This window comes from Emys orbicularis, chromosome 1 (assembly GCF_028017835.1).
Source record: "Emys orbicularis isolate rEmyOrb1 chromosome 1, rEmyOrb1.hap1, whole genome shotgun sequence".
NCBI lineage: Eukaryota > Metazoa > Chordata > Testudines > Emydidae > Emys > Emys orbicularis.
The window spans coordinates 28,197,808-28,223,750 of record NC_088683.1 but is presented as its reverse complement, the minus strand read 5'-3'; the positions used below and the strand labels follow the sequence as shown (position 1 = coordinate 28,223,750).

At 42.1% G+C, this 25,943-nt stretch overlaps 1 protein-coding gene across 3 annotated transcripts in view; it reads left to right on the top strand.

Annotated features, from left to right (window-relative positions):
• Window positions 1-25,943, top strand: part of RELN (reelin) — a 469,941-nt gene that overhangs the window by 230,947 nt on the left and 213,051 nt on the right. For all 3 annotated transcript variants that reach the window (XM_065399319.1, XM_065399303.1, XM_065399311.1), the window contains 2 exons: window positions 1,393-1,444; window positions 24,675-24,771. In XM_065399319.1, coding sequence (XP_065255391.1) covers window positions 1,393-1,444; window positions 24,675-24,771 — 149 coding nt within the window. The remainder of the gene's footprint in view (window positions 1-1,392; window positions 1,445-24,674; window positions 24,772-25,943) is intronic.

Genomic DNA, 25,943 nt, shown 5'->3' with positions numbered 1-25,943 from the left:
TGTGTACACCTCATGCCTCAGGTAAATTGTACAGAAATTGCATTGTTCATCATTACAAACTAAAACTATCTTTGTAATACTGCCAAGGCCACTTAAGTGATGGTGACACAAATTCAGATTGCTCAGCAAAGCTGGCTTTTATTTGTGCACTTGACTTTTTCAGTAAATGTGTTTATAAACTGCCATTCTTGTTCCCATTGTTGATTTCTCCTCTTCCTTTGTTCACGCCGCTTATTTGATTTCCCCAATCCCCACTCATATGAAAAGAGTTTCTTGTCACATGGCACACACTGCTTTGTTGTGGAATATCAATTGCTGTGAATTTGATGGAAGAGTCTTGGTCCTTGAGTTTTTTATGATGCACATGGACCATCTATTTTTTGTTCTGTGTTTGTACAGAGCCTAGCACAATGGGGTTCTGTCCATGACTACGGCTCCCAGGCACTATGGTAATACAAACAATAAACAGTTATAATCAAATAATAAATTATGTGAACATGACACTGCACAGAGTCATTGCCCTCCCATGAAAAACAGGATTGAGGTTAACTTTCATCTTGTTACACATTGATCTCTGTAAACAATCACAATGCTAATTTAGCTCTTTTTCCCCCCTCCCCAATGTTCCAGTCAAGGAGCCTTTTTAAGCAACTATAGGATTCAAAATGAGCCAGAAAGGACTGGAACTTCATTCTGGTACTTCTTGGGTGATACTACCACTTTCAGCAAATATTAAAGTTTGTAGCTCTTAATAGCTTTCAAGAAAACCTTCCCAACATGGACTGATGAGGTTTTGTGTGGGAGCCATCAGAGGAGGGGCATGTTGAGTGAGGCATGAGTAAAGTTTCTGAACTTATTCTTCCCACTTCAATCCCTGATTATATACACTTCATATCATAACAGTATTTAGCTATAAGTACAAAACCTAGTTGGTTTATGTTATGCTATATATGTGAAATTTTGAATTTAGCGGATAAGCACTTAGATTTTATTATTCCATTTTACAATTTTAGGCCCTGGTTCTACATTAGGATCTGCTAGTGCATATCCTTGAGCCTATGCAGAGTCCCATTGAATTAAATTCATTTTTTAAAATCTTTCTGATCACTGATCAAGCACTAATACATGGAAAAATTTACTGGAGCGACAGAAAATTTGTACTGCCACAAACAAAGAGTTTCTCGTTGTGACATATGATGTGATACCAAGAATCCGAATGACGTAATAGAAATGTCCATGATCTGTCAATCTGAAAGGTTTAGAAATGAATGATTTATACATGGGAGATCTGGGCATCCACAGGACTCCCATATTTTTTAAAAGGTTATAAATATATTGTTTTGCTGATTTAATGCAATGCTTCTTCTATTTTTCATGTTTTTCCTCCTCTAGACCACCACTAGCCTTAACACAACCACAGCTTCTGTCCTTCAATTTTCCATCGGTAAGTTTATATAGCAATTTTACTTTAAAAAGTATTAAAAGGTCATTGTTAAAACGGGAAACACTAAATTTTTTAATTTACATTTTTGGCCAGCATTTCCATCTGCCATGAGGGATTAAATCAATCTTAAAAAATTGCAACATTTCTTGACCCCTGATATTTAGAGCTGCTAACCAAAATATGGAAAGAAACAGTTTTAGCAGTTTGTCTAACCTTATATAAGTATTGGTTTAACCTTTCATGCTTATTTCATTATCTAGTAGATAGTCAGCATTGTGTAGGGTGACCGTATGTCACGTTTTGGCTGGGACAGTCCCTTTTTTAAGCCCTGTCCTACCCACCAGTTGGCAAGAGCAAACTGGACAAATGCAGTTTTGCCAAAAAAGTGGAGTGTAACCCCTAGCTGGGCATGGAGGAATGTGCGGGGGGGGAGGAGGGCGAGCGGCAACACCAGCCCTGCATGGGGTGGAGGGATCAGGCAAGTGGCTCGGGTCCGTCCAGCCCTGCGCAGGTGGTTGGCAGGGGGTCTTGGGCCAGCCCCATGTGCGCGGAGGAGAGGGGGGCCTCAGGCTGGTGGCAGGGGGGCTTGGACTGTCCGTGGGCAGTAGGGGAGTTCGGACTGGCCTGCGCGCAGGGAGGCGGCAGGGTGTTCGGGCCACCCCTGTGGGTGGGCGGGTGGCAGGGGGGCTCCGGCCGGACCTGCATGTGGGGGGAGTGAGAGGGGAGCCTCAGGCCGGCCCCACACAAATGGATGGCAGGGAAGGCTGGGGGATGGTGGGACCTCAGGCCAGCCCCGTGCGGTGTCCCATTTTCCCTTTGGGAAAATATGATCACCCTAGCATTATGACAATGATTGCCCATTCTTTAAAATGGGTTAAGAAAAAATGACTAAGTAAAAATGGATCCCTCTCTCTCAATATATTAAAACTCAATGTGTCTTTAAATCATATCTGCTTCATTTAGTGCCAAAAGGAAGTTTTTGCTACTATTAATGCTGCTGTGTCAATAATATACTACCTATTATAAATGACTACAGTTTGGCACTGTAGAGTATAGGCAGCAGTGTTTTGTGCTGTGAGACTGATTTGGAAGAAACTTAATTTCTTAAGGCATGATTCATTACAAAATGTGGAGAGAAAATGTTCTTATGGTGAAGATAATTCAGTAAGAATAAACAGGCAAGGAATGTTGACTGTTTCTTCTGTGGACTCCTAGAAATGTATTTCCAAATTATATTCCCATTCTAAAAAAACTAATTCTCCTAGCTGAGTGTACATCAGCAGGGTTGTGATTAAACTGTGGAAATAGCTCCTGGAAATGAGAACTATGAGTTAGAATGATGTACCTCAAGTGATTTGGATTTAAAACAGTTCTAAGACCAAATTCCAATGGGCTCTAAACTACCTGTCAGTAAGATTAATTTTTATATTATTTTAAATTGTTCATTTGGGTTTTTATTTTATCTCATAATTACTTACCACTATACAAGTAACTGTACTGTAGTTAATCTCTAGTGAGGGAGTCACTATTACTATTCGGGGATGGGGGGTATTTTATTTTAAACTATTGTTTTTACAAAACCAGTCAGATGTGCACATGCATAAGCTGAGCGACTGTGTAATCATATGGCTATATCCCTAATCCTGCCTCATCCCATCCCTTCTGGTATCTATCACCCTCACCCATTGTTTCATATCTGCAATTTTAGGCTTTGATCCTATAACTGATAAGAGGTGGGTATGCCTGTGCACTGTGCAGACTACCGTTGAGGTCAATGGAGTTTGGTTTGCAACCGGAAATACTAGATGTTTTCTTCTCCAACTGGTTGTTCTTCTTGCCATGAGAAGTTTTCATAGTTTAATCAAAACCCCACTGGGAGACTCATCTAGGAGAATTACTTTAAAAAAAAAATGAACATAGCAGTCTGATCACACACTATCAATTGCAGGATTGAGGCTTTAGGTTGTATGCTTTTGGGGATAAGGACAATGTCTTCTGTGAAGCATCTAGTATACTGTTGGGAACTATGAAATAAATAATAATACAGGTGGGAAAAGTCTGTAAAGAGAAATTTATAAATTGCGGGGGGATGTAGATGGAGAGAAGGAAGAAGGCACTTTACCTAGAGGGCTCAATGAGATTAACTGGCCCTGTATGTTTTCATATTAGAAATGCAAAAGAGTTCAAAATACTTGTCAACAAATATGTTAACAATACAGACAACAACAAAAAAGATTCCCCCTGGAGTAGAGAGTTAAAGAAACCCCTACATCAAACCAGTTTCAGTTGGGGAGTGCTGGAGGAGACTGTGTGGGACCCTCCAGAGCCCAGGCACCCATAACCTCCTCCCCCCAGAGCCCAGCTTGGGTGAATCCCCCGGCTCAGATACCTGCACTCCCCAGAGCCTTTACTCCCTCCAGCTTCTTTACTGTTCCGCTGAGGGATGCGGTGTGGTGAGGCCCTGCCCTTCCTCACCCTTTGCCAGAGCCTGGTCTCCCGGGCCCTCTCCCATTCTCAGGAGTGTGAGGATCAAGCCAGGCAGCCAGAGTGTGCAGGGCCTCCAACCTTGCCAGGCTGGGTACTCCACTCACTGCGAGCTGAAGATCTGGGCTCCGCAGAGTCCAGGTCCCCTAACGGCCACCAGCAGCTCTCCAGCCCCAATTCTGCGGGGAAAATATGGAATTCTGCGCAGAACATTAATTCAGCATAAATTCTGCATTGCACAGTAGAATCATAGAATCATAGAATATTAGGGTTGGAAGAGACCTCAGGAGGTCATCTAGTCCAATCCCCTGCAGGACCAACACCAACTAAATCACCCCAGCCAGGGCTTTGTGAAGATGGACCTTAAAAACCTCTAAGGATGGAGGTTCCACCACCTCTCTAGATAACCCATTCCAGTGCTTCACCACCCTCCTAGTGAAATAGTGTTTCCTAATATCCAACCTAGACCTCCCCCCACTGCAACTTGAGACCATTGCTTCTTGTTCTGCAGTGGCGCAGAATTCCCCCAGGAGTAAAAAGGATCCTAAAGCTTGTTATATTAGATTAGTACTACAGTGTACATTCAAACCCCTAAGCAACAATTAAGTGTAGTCTTTTAACCAGTCCTCTTCCACTGCCAACCACCAGGTGTTAATCTGGTGGGTTTTAATAATTTGAGTTAGAGAAACGGATAATGACAAATGAATTAAGCACAAAATGGCCCAGATTTCATCATAAATCCCAAAGCTTCTTAAATCATGTGTACAGGAAGGATAATTTCCCAGTGACATTTTCATTAACCGAGCTTCTAACTAGTGTCCCTAAAGTGCCACATATTCAATAGCCATGAGTTCTTTTAAAGGCAACAGTGTCAAACTACAGAAGGTTTGTATTACCTTCTTATTGAGACAGTGAATAATTACTTTGAAGAGTTACTTAGTAAGACATGCACTTATTGATATACAGCCCCTGTGACATCCTCCCAGGGTTTACAGCCTTTTCAAATGTGAACGATTTGCCTGCTGTGCTGAGTTGTGTTTGAACTGTTCAGAACCATTAGCGTTGGTTTTGATCTAAATGTTGGGATGGTGTTTACATTAGCCCACTATCTGCCCAAGCATTTACTTCAGATTTCCTCATCATCCTTGACTGCATTTCTCTAAGACCAAATGCTTCTGTTCCTGATACATGAAAGACAAATTCTAACATTTACTTTAATGTGCAGTGGGATTGCTCTTAATTAAGATATTTAAAGTAATACCTTTGGGCTCTCTCAAACCAGAATTTCTAATTCCACAGTTTGGGGCCATGGAGAATCACACACGAGCTTCCAAACCCCGCTGCCATAAAGCATTAGCGTGATTCATTAGCTGAAGTATTCTCTGCATCTCACTCACAAACTCAGACTTCCCCCTTAGCTACATCTCTGAACTGCCACAGAACATGATCTGCCATCCCCATAGGCCAATATGAGGAAGGTGACTCATATTAATGATAGACTGATGACTGAACTGAGCATACACAGAGACCTATAAGATAGCTGTAAGAAGGAAGAGTGATGAGAGGAAAGTCTCGAGGTGGAGCAGCCCTGAGGCATGAGTTTTGTAGACAGGCATCGCTTCACTACTGATGGTTGCAGATTGCTGTGTGTATGTTCTTTTTGAAAGGTGTGTACTCCAAAGCTTCACTGAATGTGTGTTTTGCATCCTGTAACAGTGCATTAAGCATTAGCAGACTATTTAATTTTCTTTTTCTCTGTGGTGTTCATGAGACAAGTATAAAGCAATAGCATGAGACTCTGTGGTGAGTCCAAACACACACACATCCCCCCACCCTGTACTGGAGATGGATGCTACTGGAACTGACCAACTACATGTAAATCTCAATTTGAAAATACTTAACATAAAAACTTTATTTTGAAAAAATCAGTTACCCAATCTTACTCTCATAACTTATTATTAATGCTGGATCATCTGTTGTACAGCTAGTTATTTTAAAGACGGGTAGGTAGCTTGGAAAGTACAAACTACACTTTCTTCACTTTTGCTTATATAAAACTTTTGAACACCTCTAATTTGTTATGTGACTAACATGACTGTAGGCAACCAACAGGTCAAATACTGGCTAAATAGGAAATGTTTGCTGAAGGCAGGATTCTAATATAATAATTTTGTTTCATCTTGAGTTTCTATGCTGTGATTAAGCAGATCCTCTGTCATTATCCCAGTTCTAACCTAAATTACTTGGGCTGATCTATGGATTCCCGTAGAAGCATGGCCATTTTGTCTGAGTTAAATTTGTTTTGATTTAATTCAAACGAAAAATAGAAGTGAAACTCAAAAGGTGCCAACTCATGTGAAGTTTAACCAGAAAGACAAATTGCATGAACACCTGCAAATGAAACCTCTGAGCTGCTCACTGTTCTGCCTACTGTGCAACATTTCTGATAAATACTAATGGAAAATGATCACAAAGATAATCTGTTTTCATGTAACCTATGTTGTCAGGTGCTGTTTCAAAACAGTCCTGTTGGTTTTTATCAGCTGTGTTGCTGTTTGCCCTGCTAAAAAAAAAAAAAAAAAAGAAAGAAAAATGGTACAACAGTGAAACAACAATTTGGGAGAGGAGGCTTCAGTTTTGTTTTAATCTGCCAGGCAAAACTGTGTCTGTAGTGTGGGGGGCATTGGAAGGGCTTATGTTTTACAGTCCAGAGAAAGTCCACCACTTCCTTAATACACAGTTTAAAGAAAGTGAGGAAGGGATAGGTAGCCAAGGAAGAGGAAGATGAAAATTAAAACACCGAGGCCACTGAATTTGCAGTGTGCAGTACAACTGAATATGCATTCATCCAGTTAGAGTTTAATTTGTTTAGTGTAATTGTTTAATACCTGGTTTGAGTTTTATAATTTTTACATATAAATGTTCATTTGAGCCTACTTGGCTCTCTTTTCTTTTTTGGATTATATAAATTACTCAATTCAAATAAATAAATAAAATCAATCTGAATAGATATAATTATTTATTTATATACTTATTAATGTCCCGCACGAGTCTAGGTATGTGGATGGAAGCACATGTGAAAGTTCTGTCTGGATAGCTAAGGAAATGCAATTGACTTTTGCCACCTACAATTTTTTCATAGTATAATTGTGCCTTTCATGGTACTTCTAAATGTTCTTAGTATTTTTCTATTTCTTATAGTGACTAGGTACTTATGCCCTTGGGAATGTTCTCATGAGGCTTTTTGGCCCTTGCCACTGGTGTGAAAAACCGTTGGCACAGATTATATAAGAGATGTGTGGTGTAGTGTCTGCATGTTAGTCTGGAGCCAGGAACTCCTTGTTTCTAATCATAGGTTGGAAAATGACCTTTTTACTACTGCTACTTCTTTCCCTATCTGCCTTCCTGGTTCTCTACTGCTTCTCCCTATCCCACCTTATTCAACTGCTCTTATCACATGCTGCTGTTGCTCCCTATGTTGTTCCAGCTTTTCCTGCCCAAACATCCCTCAGATGATCACCCTTATTGAAAAGTCTTATGGAATTAAATAGTAATGAAACGTGTAGTGTTCTACAGAAATGTAATAGTTTTTATAGAAATTACTCTATAAACCCCTATTATCATTCTCTATTTATTAAATTTATTCTACTGATATTTTAGCCTCTCTGTATAATTCTCTGGCATGAATAAAATTATCTATTAAATTCAAGAGGATTGCTTGGGGGGGAAAAAAAAGCTAAAGAAAAGTTATCAATTTCTATCAAACTCTGTTGAAACTGTCATACGGACAGGACCCTGCTCCTTGTTTTTTCAGCTGCCACTGGTCCTTCCCCACTTAGGAACTCCCTCTGCTTTCTTCCTATTGCCACTCACCTGAATGTCCTCTCCCCTCAAAAAAGTTTCAGGATGCAGGATTAAAATAAAATGTAAAAGGACACACTTTACATGTTTTATATATATATATATTATATACTTAATATAAAGTGTGACTGCAAAAAAATTAAGCGAGCAGTTTGTTTGATCATTCAATTTTTACCTCCCATTGTTGTGACTTTTTCTTTTCTCTAATGAAATGAGTCAAGGCAAAATCATCTCAGCCTTCACTTTGAATTTCCTGACTTTTGTAAGGTTATAAGACCCTTGACTTTTCTTAAATATAGTAATATAATTATTTTGAGCTTGACAGCTTTTATTTTTATAGAAGCACTTTTTTGAAAAGAAAAAGAAAAAGGTGTGTGTGTGTGTGTGTATACATATATATAAACTACAGGTAATGAAATCTCCTCTATTACGCTATGTACATTTATTCAATCTTCCACAATGCTTGTTTGTTTTACAGTCCTACTGCATAAGTACGTGTAGAGGACAATTTTAATATGCCTTCGATTAGCACGTAGGTAGGAATCATTAATTTGTATGTGGATCCCTGACATGATAGACTTTAATGACTCCAAAAGGCTCTCGTGTCAGAGATGTTGAGTTAATGGTCAGAGATGTTGAGTTAATGAATCATTGACCTAATAGTCTTTCTTACTCTTCCTGAACCATTAAGGTTGATAGGGTCAATGTGAGGACCCTTCTTGCTCAGCAAGTCCACATACCAAGAATCCATCTGACATTTCTCAGGAGAGAATGCACTGAGCTTGTCTAATATCTGTAGTAAAGCCAGGCAACTCATTTGACTTTTATTTATTATTTCATTTTTACAGTGGCAATTTGTTTTATTACCATGATGAGTCCTGCAGAATTGTATTTTAAAACATAACTTGTTATATATAAGTGATAGGAACACTTTTTTTGCATTGTCATAAATTTACACTATCCAAATGATTTTGGGTTTTTTTTTTAAACAAAATCCTCAAATGCGCCCTAAGGATGAGGCCTTATATGCAAAGTTTTTATACTTGGCTCTTCTATTAACTTCAGTACATGAGAGATCATAATGGACAAATGTGATCTTAAAGAGAGCGACACAAGCTGAATGTTCTTTTTCGAGTAGATGCAGCCACGGATTCTACTTAGGTGTGTGCACACCCAGCGCACTGGAGTTGGATAATTTTGCCTAGCAGTTCCCGTAGAGGGCCGCCTTGCACCTTGTGACCATAACCACTCCCATAGCTAAAGGGGGCGCTGCCACCCCGAACCCCCCTCAGCTCCTTCTTACTGCTGGTGGCTGGAATCAGAGCTCTGCATGGCTTTTACCTCACATTCCTCTAGTGATTTTGTTCTCTAATTGTATATAGCTAATTAGTACCACTAATATAGTCAGACATAGTGTTAGTTAGTTATTGTTTAAGTTTCCCTACTGATGCCCTCACCAGGATTTAAACATTGTCAGTCATTTGGGAGGGCGATCCCAAACAATGATCCCCACATGCGGTGCTTGCTGTGTCTAGAAGCCCACATCAAGGATCGGTGATCGATTTGCAGTTCATCATGAAACAGATGCAAATGGTGAGGGATCTTCGTATGAAGCAGCACCTGGTCAAACAGGTCACATGGCCTGCTTCGGCACCAAGGCCCTTGTCAGATCGAAGATCAGCATGGAGAGTGCTGCTGCTTCGTGTCCTGGTGCTGGCATCTCTCCAAAGAGACAGATGAATCATTCCCCACCGAGTGCACCAAGGAAGAGATTTTATAAGATTGACCAAGGCTGTTGGGACTCGTCTTCTTCCCCAAGAGGAAGTGTGGATAAGCATGTGATGAATGCTGATGCACGGGATGGAGCAGGTCTTGTCAACTGCTCTCCAGCACTGTGCAGGGATGTCAGAGACCCCGTACCACTGACTCCAGTTCTGACCTGGGGTGTCAGTTGAGTCTGGTACCGACAAGGGAGACCGCCGGCACTGGCTGCTTCCACGCCAGCAGCATATCAAGCAGCAACAGACCTCCTCTGCTTCCCTGTCCTGACCTCTCCCTTGGTCCAGGACTTTGCCAGGGCTGTGTCCTTTGTAGCCACACTGACTGGCTGGGATCCTGAAACTGTCGGGTCTGTCGGCGCCACACCCCAATGATTCCCTTTCATTCACATTCAATGGAAATGGGGCCAGTGCACAGGGGACCTCCTTGGCACCAGGAACTTTGGTACCCCTATTACCAGCGCTGCAATGTTGCCATGGCGGCAGTGACCAACTTCCACTTTGGAACCTTCGGTTACTTTGTTACTGATGCTGATTTCAGGGTCAACACCACTCCTGGCACCTGAAACAAAGGAGATATACTCGGTGCCAGCAGTACCGTTTCCACCTCTGGTGCCAGCCCCTTTGTCATTTAGGGCTATGAACAAGTAGGACCGGCTGGGTGCACCCTCCGGGCTGGACAGACCACTATCTCCCAAAGGCCTGGACCCCTCGGTGTCTGAGTCGGAATCTTCCTCTTCCCGCTCCCCATCACCTGAGTGAGGGCCGTTCATGCAGCGCTATGGGTACCAGGTTTAGTGCTCGTTTTGCCCCTGGCCTGGCGCCTACTGGCCACCAATGCCCTATCCAGACCAGTGGCCCCCATGGGACATTCCTCAGTCATGAAGGTCCCACTCCCCATCCCACTCAAAGTCAAGATTGCTGGCCAGGTCTGTGGTGGTGACCGTCAATCCACCACAGGTCCAGGTACCAGTGATGCTTCTCCTCAAGGAGCCTCCAGATCCCTTCCAGATCTGCCAGGCACTTCCTCCCCTTTGGTACCAGAGGATTTCAAGGCATACCAGGATCTGTTGCGGCATATGGATATTCAAGCTGAGTTCCTGCTGGAGAACACCTACAAGTATGACTTTGTCAACTGGACAGCTATGTTCAAGGCATCGAGGGAGCAATTTCGGATGTTCATCACCAAAGACTGCTTGGTGACTAAGACAGCGTTGCAGTCCGCGCTGGATGTCATGGATACATCAGCCAGAGTGATGGTCTCTGCAGTGACCATGAGGAGGTCTTCTTGGCTGCAGAATTCAGGCATTGCCCTCGTTATCCAGCAGCCATTGAGGATTCGCCCTTTGATGGCAGGCACTGTTCTTGGATAAAACCGATGAGACTCTGCACTCCTTCAAGGACCGTAGAGCTACCCTTCGATCCTTGTGGGTGTATACACTAGCAGTGTAGAGACACCAATTTGGCTTTCAACAGCAAAAGCATCTGCAGTATTGTCTGCAGCACACGTTTGGGCAGCCTTTCTCTCCCTCAAGATAGCAGGAAAGGGCCATAGATCCCATCACACGAGGAAGCAGTCTGATTCAGGGTTCGGACAGTCCACATGTCATCCTCTGGAACTCCCCAAGCTTCCATTTTGACTTCTTGGTCCAGAGCAGTGTTCCAGTTCTCACTTTCTCTCACATCCCCTCCATTTGGGGACAGGCTGGTCTGCTTTCACAATGCTTGGGGCTCAATCACAACTGACAGCTGGGTCCTAAGCACGATCAGATGGGGCTATGCCATTCAGTTCTTCTCCAACCCTATTCCCCACCCTCCCTCCTCATCCATCTTCAGGGACCTGTCTTACGAGATTCTGCTCCTCAAGCAGGTTTGCTCTCTGCTGGCACTGGGATTGGTGAAGAAGGTTCTGCCAGATCACCAGGGTCAGGCTTTGCTTTTTCAAGTACTTTCTGGTACCCAAATCCAAAAGAGGGATAAGACCCAATCTCGACCTTCGCAGCTTCAACAAATATATCAGGTATATGAGGTTCTGCATGGTCACCCTATCGACTATTCTCCCGATGTTGTCTCAGAACAGCTGATTTGATGTCATGGATCTTTAGGACACCTACATTCATGTGGTGATTTTGCCGAGCCACAGAAAATTCCTTTGATTTGTCAAGGCAGAGCGCCATTTCCAGTATATGGTGCTTCCCTTCGGCCTCTTTTCTGCCCCTCAGGTTTTTACCAAATGCATGGCCATCATCATGGCATATCTCAGAAAGAAAGGAAACCACATCTTGCCATATCTGGACCACTGGTAACTGAGGGGCAGATTTAGAGAGGAAGCTCTTTCTCACATCAGCACTACACTGTGCTTGCTTCATCGTCTGTGTCTTATCCTAAACATCGGGAAGTGTTTTTGCTGACTGACCATTTTCAGGTGATTTGCCTCTTTTTCCTCAGTCTGCAGTCTCAGCCTTCCACAACAGTTCAGATGTGCCAGGGGCTCTTGAGCCACATCTCTGCTTGCACACAGGTGGTTCAGTTTGCAAGATGGTGCCTTTGCCCCCTTCAAATGTGGCTCAGGAGAGTTTACCATCTGACTCTTTGCTCCTTGGACAAACTGCTCCATCTTCCTCCACTGGTCCTCCTTAGTGTTGGACACTCCTCGAGAATGTTTGCCAAAAATGTCATCTGTTCTGCTCTTGCAGGGGCCCTAATCCAGGTGCCAGGTCCAATGCCTTCTATCTCAGCTGGCAAGCGGCTCTCTTCTATACCTTCCCCAATCCCAATCATTCCATAGGTCATCTTCAATCTGAAGGGGGATCGGGCAAAGCTCATCCTCATTGCCCTGGTCTGGCTTTCTGACCTTCTTGTTTGTTGCCACTTGTGCCTAGTTCACTGAAAGTGCATCTGGCAGTGAGATTGGCATTTCATCCCCCCATCCAAGGAAGATCAGTCGTCTCCAATCCCATAGTAGCAAGGTTCTTAAAAGGGCTTCTTTGCCTACATCCCCCAGTCCGAGAGCCAGTTCCTCTGTGGGACTGTGACACAGTCCTAGCAGAGCTGATGGGTCCTCCATTCAAGCCCTAGCATCTTGTCCCTTTCCACTCTTGTGTCAGAAAAGTGCGTTCCTGATCGCGATTACATCCACAAGGAGAGTGTGTGAGTTGCAGATTCTGATGGCAAAGCGTCCTTACACACAATTCTCCAAAGACAAGGTGACCTTATGGCCATACCCAATTTTTTGTCTAAAGTGCTCTCAGTTTCATTTGAACCAGGAAGTATACTTACCCATTTTCTTTCATAAGCTCGTCTCCGGGAGAACACCGTCTCCATACATTAGCCTTCTACCTGGATAGGACTAAACTGTTTCATGTATCACCTCGCCTGTTTGTGTCATATGCAGATCACATGAAGGGGCAAGCGGTCTCTTGACAGACCATCTCTAAATAGATAACATCCTGTATCAAGACTGCGTATGATATAGCTTAGCAACGCCCCCTTAGCGAATAACTAGCTACGCCCCCTTAGCAAATGCAAGCTCATTTGATGAGAGCACAAACAATGTCAATGGCATTCCTCAGTGATATTTCCATATTGGACATTTGTAGGACTGCTACATGGTCATCCATACGTGTATTTATGAACCCTTATGCCACCACCGCATCTTCCAGGATGGATGCAAGTTTTGGAAGGGCGGTCCTGCAATCCTTGTTCTGAGTCCTGCCTCCTGGGAGGGGTACGGCTTGTGAGTCACCTGAGTGAAATACACATCTGCATCTATTCAAAGAAGAAGAAATAGTTACTTCCAGTAACTGTGGTTTTCCCAGATGTGATGCAGATGTGTATTCCATGACCCACCCTTCTGTCCCCTCTGTATCGGAGTCTCATCTCATGGGCATTTGGTGCGAAGGAACTGAGGGGGGTCGGAGCGGTGCCACCTCATGTAACCAGGGGAGGAGCTACCAGCACAAGACATGAGCACTGCCCCTCTTACAGGTACTGCTAGGCAAAATTCTCTGACTTCGGCACACTGGACACACACACACCGAAGTGGAATAAACATCTGCATCACATCTCAAAGAACGACAGTTACAGGAAGTAACCATTTCATTTTGTTGCATCATCAGTGCTGCTATAATAATTAGCTTTTTCACTCACCTCTGCTGAAAGAACTTGCTCCATGTATTTCTTTAGAGGAAAGGATGACCTGGGGGCTGTGAAAATTTCTCCAGCCACTAAGAAGGAGTAGCATCTAGAGTGGTTCAGTGGAGCAGCTGTGTGGGAAAAGGATTCCTCCTCTTTCCCATTCTGCATCCCCATAGCATCTAGCTCAACCAGTTGGCCTCTGATGAGTGAATTTGGCCCTTATTTGTAGCAATTTGTAGATTTTTTGTGGTTATTCTTTATTGTTTGTGTAATATAATTCTGGTGACAGGTATCATATTGACTGTACTGCACTGAAATTATCTATTCATGTACTAGTCATGGACAGACCAGTTATTCAGAGGGTTAACTTCCACACACTGTCCAGCTTTGACCTGGAGGAGCTGCCCTCAGTGCTTAGATTATTCAGTCTCTCTCTCTCCATTTGGTTTTGTTCACTTTTTAGACCGTCAACAAAGGATGACAATTATGGTGGTTTTATGTGGACATTGGACACATCCATATGCAACTGGACTCAGACAAGCTATTTGTTTCAGATATGTTGCCAAACAGTCACTATACAATGTTCACTGTAGCTAAAATGAAAAACAGACCCCTGCTGAAGGGAATTTGGGAAACTCACCTTTTTGCCAGAAAAGTCTTTAGATGTAATTTACAACCTATATATTTCCACTAATGTGAAAGATAAGATGGGTAAGTAATATCATTTGACACACTTCACATAACATAAATGGAAATGTTAGATGTTGTTTATTGATTTTGCTGAATTATACAAGGGACGCTTGCTCAGATACCTAGAGTTAAAAGATACCAGGGTTAAAAGTTAATGCCTTATTTGAAAGACATTTTCATGGAGTTGTAATAAATTATTTGTATGGCTTGTTGGTTATTCTAAATACCATATTTATTACTTTTACACCAGTGCTTCTCTGCCATTGTTGAGAAATAAACCGTAATTGTTGGAGATTTAGCAAAAGGGGAAAAAGCAGAAAAAACAAACGGGGACAAATCCTAGCATTCTGTTTTAGGGCACGGAGTCTGAATCGTTTCCTTGTGTTAAAATGGATCGTCTGGAAGCAGAAGCAAATGCCATTATGGAATTAGTTGTTTGAAATAGTAAAGGCTGGATTATAGGCAGACTTTAAACTTAACCCGCTTGCTGCATTGTATTAAGATAACACTTTTGTATGATTAAAATTGTCCATTTTTATTAGACCATAACTGCTTTGGTCAATATAACTTAAAAAACAAGTTTCCACTTCTGAATAGTGTGCTGTAGATTTTACAAAGAAATACTATAGAAAACTGCAGTTTAAAAATGTGCTGGAGTAAGTAAGCCTTTTCCATTCAATCCAGAAACAGGACAGGAGAAAGCTCATTACACAAATGTGGATCCCACACATGACAATGTGTTTCATTCTCATTAGACCACCAGGATAGCCCCAACCTTTAGCATATGTGGAGCACACAGTGACACCTATTGTAAAGTTGCACAAGTGTTTCCATTCTAAAGGGCCATTTTCACATGCTTTGTCAAATATTTACATTTTGGGCTGAAATTTTGCTCATTTGTTTTCAGCCTAAGAGTGAATCTTTAACAAACAAACAACAACAAAAATGGGAGGACAAAACAGTTAAGCTATTTTAAAAAAACAAAGTTAAAAAAAAAACACTTTTGCCAATATAAAAAAATGTTGCCACTTTTTTCTCTTGTACAGTTCTAGCACCTCAGCAGGATGCGGTAGAAAACTGAAATTTGGCAGAGGTGCCTTTCAGTGGGCTGATAAAAATCATTTTTGATTTGGCAGAGTTATAAGTGTTTTAAAATTGTACAACATCCATAAACATTGGGGTTTCTTTATCCTAAACCAGCACTTCTCAAACTGTGGGTCGAGACCCCAAAGTAGTTTGGCTTAGACTTGGTGGGGCCTGGGGCTGAAGCCGAAGCCTGAGCCCCACCGCCTGAGGCCAAAGCCTGAGGGCTTAGGCGCTAGGTGGTGGAGCTTAGGTTACAGGCCCCGTGCCTGGGGCTGAAGTCCTTGGGCTTTGGCTTTGGCCCCCCACCCAAGGCAGTGGGGCTTGGGCGGGCTCAGACTTTGGTCCCCCCTCCTGGGGTCATGTAGTAATTTTTGTTGTCAGAAAGAGGTCACAGTGTAATGAAGTTTGAGAACCCCTGTTCTAAACTAATACCCTGCCAAAGTTCCACTTGAATTTCATGTGTGCGTCTGTAAATTGAGTGGAAATTCTCACTCGGTATGTGATTTTATGGTATTCTATAGGCTCTGTGCATATGTGTGTGTCAAAAAACAGAGTGGAATTTTATTTTTAATGTGTAGGTGTTTCCAAGCAGAGGTGCTGGAACAGGGGGGCCAAGAGCCATGGCCCTTCCATTTTTGAAAGTGAACGGGCCTGGACCCTCCACTTTTCAAAACAGGCCTGGCCCCCTGCCCCTCCACTTCCCCCTAAGGCCCTGCCCAGGCTGGAAGCTGGAGCCCGGCCTGGGTAAGAGCATCCCAGGGAGCCCAGGCAACTGTGGGGAGCCAGGGACCCTCAACCTGCCTGGGGTGGGAGGGCCCAAGATCAGCCCTCAGGCTGTGTCCCTTCCCCCAGGGACTCTCACCCAGGGCAGATGGAGGGTCTGCGGCTTCCCACAGCTGCCTGGGCAGCTCTTACCATGGCCTGGCTGTGGCTTTTTGGTCCTTGAAGCCCCAGGCCAGCCCAGAAGCTGGGGCAGGGCAAGAGCCACGCGGGCAGCTGTGGGGAGCCGTGGACCCTCCACCTGCCCTGAGCAAGGGGTCCAGGTGGTAGGGACATGGGCTGGGGGCTGCTCTCAGCCCCCCTCTCCTCCCTGCCCCAGACAGGGGTGAAGGGGCCCAGGCTCCCCAGCCCAACTCCAGCTTCTGGCTTTGCCGGGGCGGGCCTTGGGGGGGGGAAGAAGAAGGATGGGGTGGAGCCATGGAGGGGGCAGGGCCTCATGGCATCCCCCACTTTTAGGAAGAATCCATCACCTGTATCTGGATTTTGTATAAATTTGACACACTCCAAAGCAATGGCCTAAGAAGACGTTAATTATTTTTCCCTGCCAGTTATCCCCTGGGGGAGTCAAATAGCTGGAGGTGAAAATCTCACAAAGTTTCACTAAATTAACAATGCTAAATCTGCAACTTCTCAAGAACTTCAAAAATGGCATAACTTACCATCATCTGTGTTTGACTGAGTCACCTTGATAACAATTAACATTCTTCACTGAGTGCTGTACTGCCTTCGAGTCCTCTCAGTACTTTATCCACAGCAATTTCATATGGCATTGGAAGAAACCAAATTCGCATTATTCAAGCTCCAGACACAAAGACCAAGGGTGGTATTTAACTTCCCCCATCCCCAGTTGGAAACTCTATAACTGGATAGTTCTAGTTTGATATGTTTGGTTACATTTTACAAAAACCCCAAAACAGCCCCATGTGACAAAACATGGAAGCAGATTGAAAAAAGGGAGAGAGAGCATTCTTTCCAGTCTGATTTAGGGAAAACACATGTTGCTATTTTGTTCCCCCAGGAGATCAAACAACATCCTTTCCTAAGAATCAGTCTACAAATAAGGCAACTGGGCACTTGGGGTAGTGCCAACATTTTCATTGCCTCCTGGATATGCAGACTACCAGGTTTTCCTCTAGGACAGGAAGACACTAACTTTAAAAGATAGGATGCAAACCAACTGTCCACCACAGGAGACTTTTTCAAGGGCATAACTTGCTAAATACATGGATAGTTCTGTACTGGAATAAACTTCCAAGGGAAGTGGTGGAATCCCTGTCATTGGAGGTTTTTAAGAATAGATTAGACAAACACCTGTCAGGGATTGTCTAGTTATACTTGATTTGCCTCAGTGCATGGGGCTGGACTTAATGACTTCTCAAAGGTCCTTTACAGCTCTACGTTTCTAAGATTCTACGATTGCTGAACTTTGAGCAGCTCAAAATTAAATTTAATCTACCTTCTCAGGATTTCTATATGTGCCTATATGTTTAGATATTTCCTGTACACTGTTACAAAATGAAAGACTCCACAATTGGGGAAGAACCAATTAGAAGAAACAAATGGTATCCTAATTTAATTAAATACTTATCTCTTCTGTGCAAAGTCTTAGATGATGAATACTTGCAAGTGTACGCCCTAATTTCTATATACAGGACCTTGAGATATTACAGTTCTTCTCAAAAATAATCCATGGAAGAAAGAACTTAAATATTCCCTTGAAGTCAATGGATCAGATCCCTTCTCCAACCCCCACTTGTTTTTGTGCTGCTCTAGTAGACAAAGCTGCTTGAAGGCAAAATAGCTACCTGGGGATTCCCCTGATTTAAGAGGCATGGTGCTAACATAGCTGGCTCAGTGCTGGCTCTGTCCCTGCCTGCAGTGCAGGAGGTATGTTGAAGGCATGCTCCAAGGAAAGGAAGCCTGATTGAAATATGGCTGCATTTCCATGACCTCCAGCTATCAGAATGGGCCCTTGGTAGCCATTGCAGCTGGGTTCCGCTTAGAGCAGCCCTTCTTTCCAAGACATTTACCTTTGGGTAGAAATTGAGCATAGAAAATTGCAGCCCCAAAATGAGCATTTCAAAGTGTGTGTGTGTGTGTGTGTGTGTGTGTGTGTGTGTGTGTGTGTGTGTGTGTGTGTGTGTGTGTGTGTGTGTGTGAAAATGAGGTTTTTAATGGAAACTGTTTGGCAGCTATCCACTACCAGTAATCAATTTAATATTATAATCTTAAATATTTTTGTAGAATGAGCTACTTCAGCCTCAATCAATAACAATTTATTAAACATATTTGCAGGACTGGGGAATGGTTTTAAGGCCAAATTAAAAAAAAAAGAGTACCTAAAACAAAGCAGTGACCTTCTTAAAACCAAACCTGATATCAGAAATTTGTTGTTTTTTTAATAAGCCAAGGCAAATTTTAAAAAAGTTATGTTAAAACTCTTAAGGGTAATTTTCAATCTGGGTTGGGCTTCTTTACTTATCCGTGAAGCTTGACCTCCATTGCAGCCAGTGATAGTTGCACCATTTTGAAAATATCTCTGTGAGGATTGTTTCTCTTCACTGCAGTTTTTTTAATGCATTTTACAAATCTACGGATTTCGGATAAAGACACATGGTAAGTACATTGTTGTAAAGAAAGAAAAATATAGTATAAAGAAAGGCTAGGGGAAAGGTTGGTTGCGTATGTGAGGGGAATAGAGACGCTAGTATTCATTTGTGGACAAACGGATAATTATTTCCAGTTGATCAGAGGAAGGTATCAGCCTTTGGAATTGAAAAATAAAATACTTGCTATTAGAAAGTCAGTTTTTGCTATCAGTAACCACACCATAGTATCAGAGATTCTGCAAAACTATACTTGATTAGGAAATAACTGGTGTCTTACATCCTGTAGTGTGGTAATTTGGTTAATGTTGGCTTTTTTAAAACAACCACTGTATATGGTTTATTACTGTTTGCATGGCTTATACAAAAACAGGGTATTCTTGAATTAAATTGTACATTTTCCAGAGTCCTTTAGTAAATGACATCATTCAGTAGATTTTACCTAGTCCTCTAGATTCTCTACTATAGAGGGCACTGGGACTGAAGATTTATAGTGTTATATCCTGCCCCTTCTTCTCTACTTGAAACTGACAAACTGTTTATTACCATCTCTGGAAGCAGTCTGAAGGACATTTTCATTCCCCCTTCCTCCAGAGATTCTGCCTTCAATCTCTGTTTCTCTATTACTTGAATAAAAATTCTCATATATGTTTAAGCAAAGTCAAAATATATTTTTTGTATCTAGATAAATAAATGCAGATATCAAACTTACAGGTTTCCAAAAGTGTCTTCAGTAATCCTGAATAGCTTGCTTTATCAATTGACTTTTCATAATATTTAAATAAACACAGTTGTGTGCAATTGTGTTCCTATAGTAGTCAGCACTTCAAGACTATGCCAAGAATAGCAAATAACTAGTATTTCAGATATCCTGTATGGTAATTGTTGATAATCTACTTTTAAATTTTAGAGTTAATTTAATAGGACCTAAACCATGGGTTCTCAAAATGGGGGTTGTGACCCCTCAGGAGGACACGAGTGTATTTTGTGGGGGGTTGCGAGCTGTCAGCCTCCACCCCCAAACCCTGCTTCACCTCCAGCATTTATAATAGTGTTAAATATTTAAAAATTTGTTTTTAATTTATGGGGGGGGGGGTCGCACTCATAAGCTTGCTGTGTGAAAGGGGTCCACCAATACAAAAGTTTGAGAACTATTGACCTAAACCTTCAAGATGTTGAGCACTCTCAGCTCTCATTCATACCAACAAATTATTAATATATGCAAGGGTTATGGCTGAAAGTCACTTCTGTGTAGAGGGCGAGCACAAGGTCCATGTGCCATTTATGTAAGCGGGGGAATGGTCCCGCTATTGTGGGGAACTTTCCTGGCTTCTGCACTACCCCGGTGAAGTGGGCTAGCGAAAGGATCTGAGTCCTCGCTCCCACTCCCTTTACCCAGAGGCCTCCCTGCCCTTGAGGGCTCCCCTTCCACTCTCCTGTCTGGCAGAGTCCTCGTAACCCCAACAAGGCTGGGCCCAGGATTCCTGGGGGGCTCAACCCCCAACCCTGCTGTGGTCACCTAGGACAGGGGCTAGGGTGTCCCCACTCCGGGGTACTCTCTCTGCACTGGGCACCTCCCTGACCCACTGATTATTCCATACAATTTAAAACAAATACAAGTTGTTTAATTAACAATTAATCTAAAGAAAAGAATAAGGAAAAATGGGAAAGGTTAAAGGAAAACACATCACCCTGCTTTGTAGCAGGGGACATCACAAGCAGTGTCTCTGGACATCAGGGCACTTCACAGTCTGTTCCTTGTAGGTCCCAGATGTCCGTCTCAGGCCCTGGCTGTGCTGCAGGTATGCTGCGGGTTGGACACTTGCAATGGTGGTGGCCACACACCTCCGGGCTTTGAGTGGTGGGACCCTTCTTCCCAGCGTCAGCCCCCCGTCAGGTTAAGGTCCCCCTCCCGGTCTGGCCTGCAAGGGCCCTTGTCTGGGGGTGTCTTTCTGTGCTGGGCCCTTTGCCCAAGGTCCCCCCTTGGCTGGCCCCACTTGCTCACCACACCTGGCTCTGTGGCTGCAGCTCTGCTCCCAGCACAGGATCTGCTCTCCCTGGGCTGCGTCTCTGGCTCTGTGGCTGCGCCTCTGGCCCCTCTGGATCTGGCACGGTTCTGCTCTCCAGCTCAGCTTGGGCCCCTGCTTTCTCCTTAGCTCGGCCCCACTCAGTCTGACCCAGGCAATTCCAGCTCACACGGAGGACGGGACCCACCCTGGCCTCCTGTCATGCTGATTAGCCTGCCCGCCCTGTCAATCAGGCTGATCTGGAGCATTGGCCTCTCCCCATTGTTCCTGGGGACTGTCAGTCTCAGGCTCCTGATTTGCCATCGACCCTTCCCCTTTTAGTGCTGGGAGCTAGCCAACCAAAACACCCCCACTGAATGTTAGTAAGGGGGCAACAGTCCCCTTACATTTAGTAAACAATAAACAGGGCTCAATAACGCCTGGGCCTTGTGCTGACCTTCACAGGGATTAATATCACCCTACCTTTCAGTACAATCTACACAGCAAAAACAAAAACAAAAATACCCCCGCAGCAGTGAGTCTCAGAGCCCAGGTCATCTGACTGGGGCTCATGCCCTGGGGCTAAAAATAGCAGTGTTGATGTTTGGGCTGAAGCTGGAGTCTGGGCTCTGAGGGGTGATAAGTAGCAGTTTTAGAGCCAGGGCTCCAGCCTGAGCCCAAACATCTATAATGCTATTTTTAGCCCACAGCACAAGCCCTGTATGCCCAAGTCAGTTGGCCCCGGGCTCTGAAGGTATATCTGCACTGCAATACAACACCAGTGGCTGGCCCGGGTCAGCTGACTTGGGGTCGCGGGGCTCAGGTTGTGGGGCTATACAATTGAAGTGTTCATGTTTGAGTTCAGGCTGGAGCCAAGCCTGAAGGGCTACACTGCAATTTTATCGTCTGGTAGCCTGAGCCCTGTGACTCCGAGTCAGCTGACCCAGGCCACCTGCAGGTGTTTTATTGCAATGTAGACATACCTTGAAATGTGCTGCCACAGGGTTTTTGTTGTTTTTTTGCTCCGTAAATGTACCCTTTGTGAGTAAGGGTTTGCAGAACTGGGCCCTTAGGTTATAAAGGATCTGATTTTCTTATTTGGGGTTTGAGAAGAGAATGTATATAAAAAGAAGTTCAACATTAATGAAAGCATAATTATTGGTCATCAAAACATCTTTGCTGCATATGCTGGTCTTGTTGACTTTCCCAATCTTAATTTGTCCTGTCCTGTTTATTAGAACCGAAAAACCTCTCTCTTTCCCTTATCACCCCTCCTCTATGGCTCTCTTTTTACAATCACAAAAGTGAAGCACCTTATCTGCCTTCCACAGACCCTTCCTAGTGCTTCCATTTATTTCGGGAATTAAGTAATTCATTTGTTATTTTTGAATATCATCAGACAGCTACATGAGATATGCAGGTTTCTCAGGTAACATTTTTCATTTTTACAGAATTGTTAGACAACCTACATTTCCTGCAGTGACCCTTCCCACTTTGATTTATTTTTATGAAACAGAATCTTTTCCACTTGCATTGTTTTCAGCGGTATAGTTTGATTTGTTTTATTTTTTTAAAAGTCCAACACATAAAGCAGACTTTAACAATAGTTGAAATTACACAAAGATCATTTCCTTAGGTCTATCTTACTGGATATTTTTATCATGTATGCACTTCTTCCTTCTTCTTTTTCTACCACATCAAACTCAATAACACTGCAGTTTGGCCTGTCAGCCTCTTGTCAGCTTTGGTGTTTATAAACTAGTTGAAGTTCATTGGTTTTTAACTGAATTCCTCTGAAATAAAATAAATGAGTATGATTAATGTTTTGAACCCCTAAGTGGTACAAATGTAAGAGCCAACAACAGATGCCCATTCAGTAAAGCAGACTATCCCAGCAGATGGGTACAAATTAAATTTTTTTTTACTTCATTTGTTTTTAAAACAGTAGGGGAAAATTGTCATGTCAGTCAAAATAAACAACAGACAATTGCTTTCTAGTCATTTTGGAGTACAAGGTTGGCAACTTGGCTCTACCACATTAATTATTTTGAGCCTTCTTGCAGTAGTACCCATACCAAGCTGGCTGAACATGTTCAACATAGTTGTAGTGGTTTAAAACTTTATTATGGTTTTCATAGTAATGATTTAACAATTTTAAAAAAAATATTGGTATGAGAAAGAAATACAGTGGTTAATTTCAAAGAGACTCAAAAGAGTCTGGGAGAAATCCTGGCCCCCTGGAAGTTGATGGCAAAATTCCCATTGACTTCCGTGGAGCTAGGACTTCACCCTCTGATGTCCCTTCTGGAACGGAGTGTGGTCTAGGTCTTAAGATATAGTCCAGATTTGAAAATCAAGATACTTTGGATTCTATGTTCCCAGTTCTACCACTGAATTGCAGGGAAAGTAAATTTGTGGCCCGAGTTACTGTTTATTTGAATGAGAGTGCTTGGTACCTTCTAAAATCAGGCCATTTATTTAGATGCCTAAGTAGGCAGCCATGTCTGAAAATGTTGGCATTCTCTGTGCAGCAATTTACTGATCTGTACATTATCACCTACATGCTTACCTACAAAGCCTTAAATAGTTTGGAATCTTCCTACCTACCTACCATGTCTATCTTCATGTGATTCTATGGCAACTGTGATCAGAGGAAGCACTCAACAGGGAGTCCCTTTTCTTTAAAATGGAGGGAGCTGATGTCTGAAGCTTTTTTTATAGGAGGTGGTCCTCCCCTTTTGTAACTTACTCTTCGTTGTTGGTACAAAATAGCCAAAACTTTGGCCTCCAGAGCACACAGCAAGATTCATCTGGTTTTTCGTTTTGCTTTGTTGTTGTTGTTGTTTTTTTTGGGGGGGGGGGGATACTTGTAGTTAGTTAAGTTGTACATCATAATTGTGTTCTGGAGAAGGTGACATGTTTTTGTTGAATTTGATTACCTGGCTGGATGTTTATTGCATTATGTTGGTTGAATTTTTGGGTTCGGTTTTTGTTATTTTCATTGTCCTGTAATAAATTGTTATATTTATTTTTGTGTCAGCTCCTAGAGATGCCCATTGAGAAATCATAAATAAATAAATATATTAACCTACCTTGCAGGAGTGTCATAGGACTTAATTAATTCATATTTTTAAAGTAAAATACTTTCTGATTCCCAGATCAGTGACAAAAGTTTATTTGTAAGCTTTAGTGAGCTTACACTATGATTTCTCATTTTAATTTTCCTTGTATAGACTTAAAAATCTCTTTTTAATATAACAATACTACAAAGTTGCTTTTAGGGTTGGTTTTTAATTTTTCTTGACATTCTGCAGCATTTTTATTCTTTATAGTTGTTATAGTACATTTCCCTCTTAGAGAACTCAAGGAATTTTGCATATATTTTTTCTAACATTTAGTATATTTTGTTTCATGTATTATTCTTTGGGTCTAAAGCAGCCTTTTAATGTTCCCCCTTAAAAAGTGATGCGTGAATTAGTCTCTAATATTTAGGTTTTGTTTCAACATAACACATGCACTTTTTTTTGCAAGGGGGCTGTTCGGTAATTTATTTTGGGTTCCCATGGGAAATTTACAGCAGATTACACTGCAGTGTTGTGCTTTATCATTTCTGCGTTATTTCTGACTCAAAGCATGCTTTATTTTCAGCAACAGATCACAGGACATTTTTTCATCAATCAAAGAATTTAAAATATGGAAAAGTGATAATGGTGACAAGGGCTTAGTCAGAAGCTGCTGTTATTGAAGGATAATGTATCGCTCCGTTGTGTTATAACACATTTAATTGTATTGCTCTTCACAGGGTCAGGTTCATGTCGCTTTAGTTACACAGATCCCAGCATCATTGTGTCCTATACCAAGAATAATTCTGCAGATTGGATTCAGCTGGAGAAAATTAGGTTGGTAATATTTCAAAAAAACCTAACATTTTCATGCATTTTGACCCAGCAGACATTTTCATTACTCACCATTTTGTTTTCTCTAAATTTTTACTTAATGTTTTTATCTATCGATTTGGGTTGTTAACATGTCTGTTCTCCCTATTTTAGATGTGTTAAAAACAAGGGGTGAAATCCTGGCCCCACTGAAAACAAGGACAAAACTCCACTGACTACAATGGGGCAGGATTTCACCCAAGGACTTTTAAAAAAATGGATTTCTTTCTGAGGGAGAATGGATTAACTTGTGGTTACAGGCCTGGGAATCAGGATATCTGGGTTCTATTCCTGGTTCTGTTGAAGACTTCCTGTGTGCCCCTAAGTAAATCATTTAACTTCTCTGTTCCTCAGGAAGAGTCTGATCCAAAGCTGGCTGAATGGGTAACCAAAATCAGTGTGCTTTGGATCAGGCCCTAGAATGTGAGTAACACTTCCTTCATGCACAGGTGTGTTGTGAGGCTTAATACTGTACATTAATATTTGTAAGGTGTCTAAATACTACATTGAGGAGAATGCAGTAGAAATTCCCATAGAGATTTGTTCTTTAATGTTAAAAAGCCAATATGTTCCACTTTTTATCAGTGTTTTTATCTATATTAATGCATTCATTCAAAAGTTAGTGAAAATAATGAAATATTTAAAACAAAGTATAAATTGATTAAAGCAAAAATGAAATAGGTTCTCTATTACATTCACTGACACTTTTACCAATGCTCCACCAAAGAATGAAAAATGGTCTTTTCATGGCTGTTTTATTACAAACCAAAACTAGCACTGGTTTGCATTTTAGCACCACTTTAATCTCAGCAGGAACAATAATTTTCAGCATGGCAGGTTAGTACTTCACTAGGATAAAATGTTCAATAAAAATATTTTATGGTTTGATATGAAGACTTTGCGTCTAACATTGTTATAATACCAAAATTATGGTAAATTATGCCATGTTTTTAAATAAATAGGTTTACATTAAAGTATAAAGGGTTTTGAATAAGTATTTCAAAATATTTTATTGTAATATCCATACCTTTAAATTGAGAATCAATATAAGCTTTGAATTTTTGCAAGAGGCAGAGCAAGCACTTTATAAAGTAGTATTGGGAAATGTACTGTATACATTAACTCCTGCCTTGTTC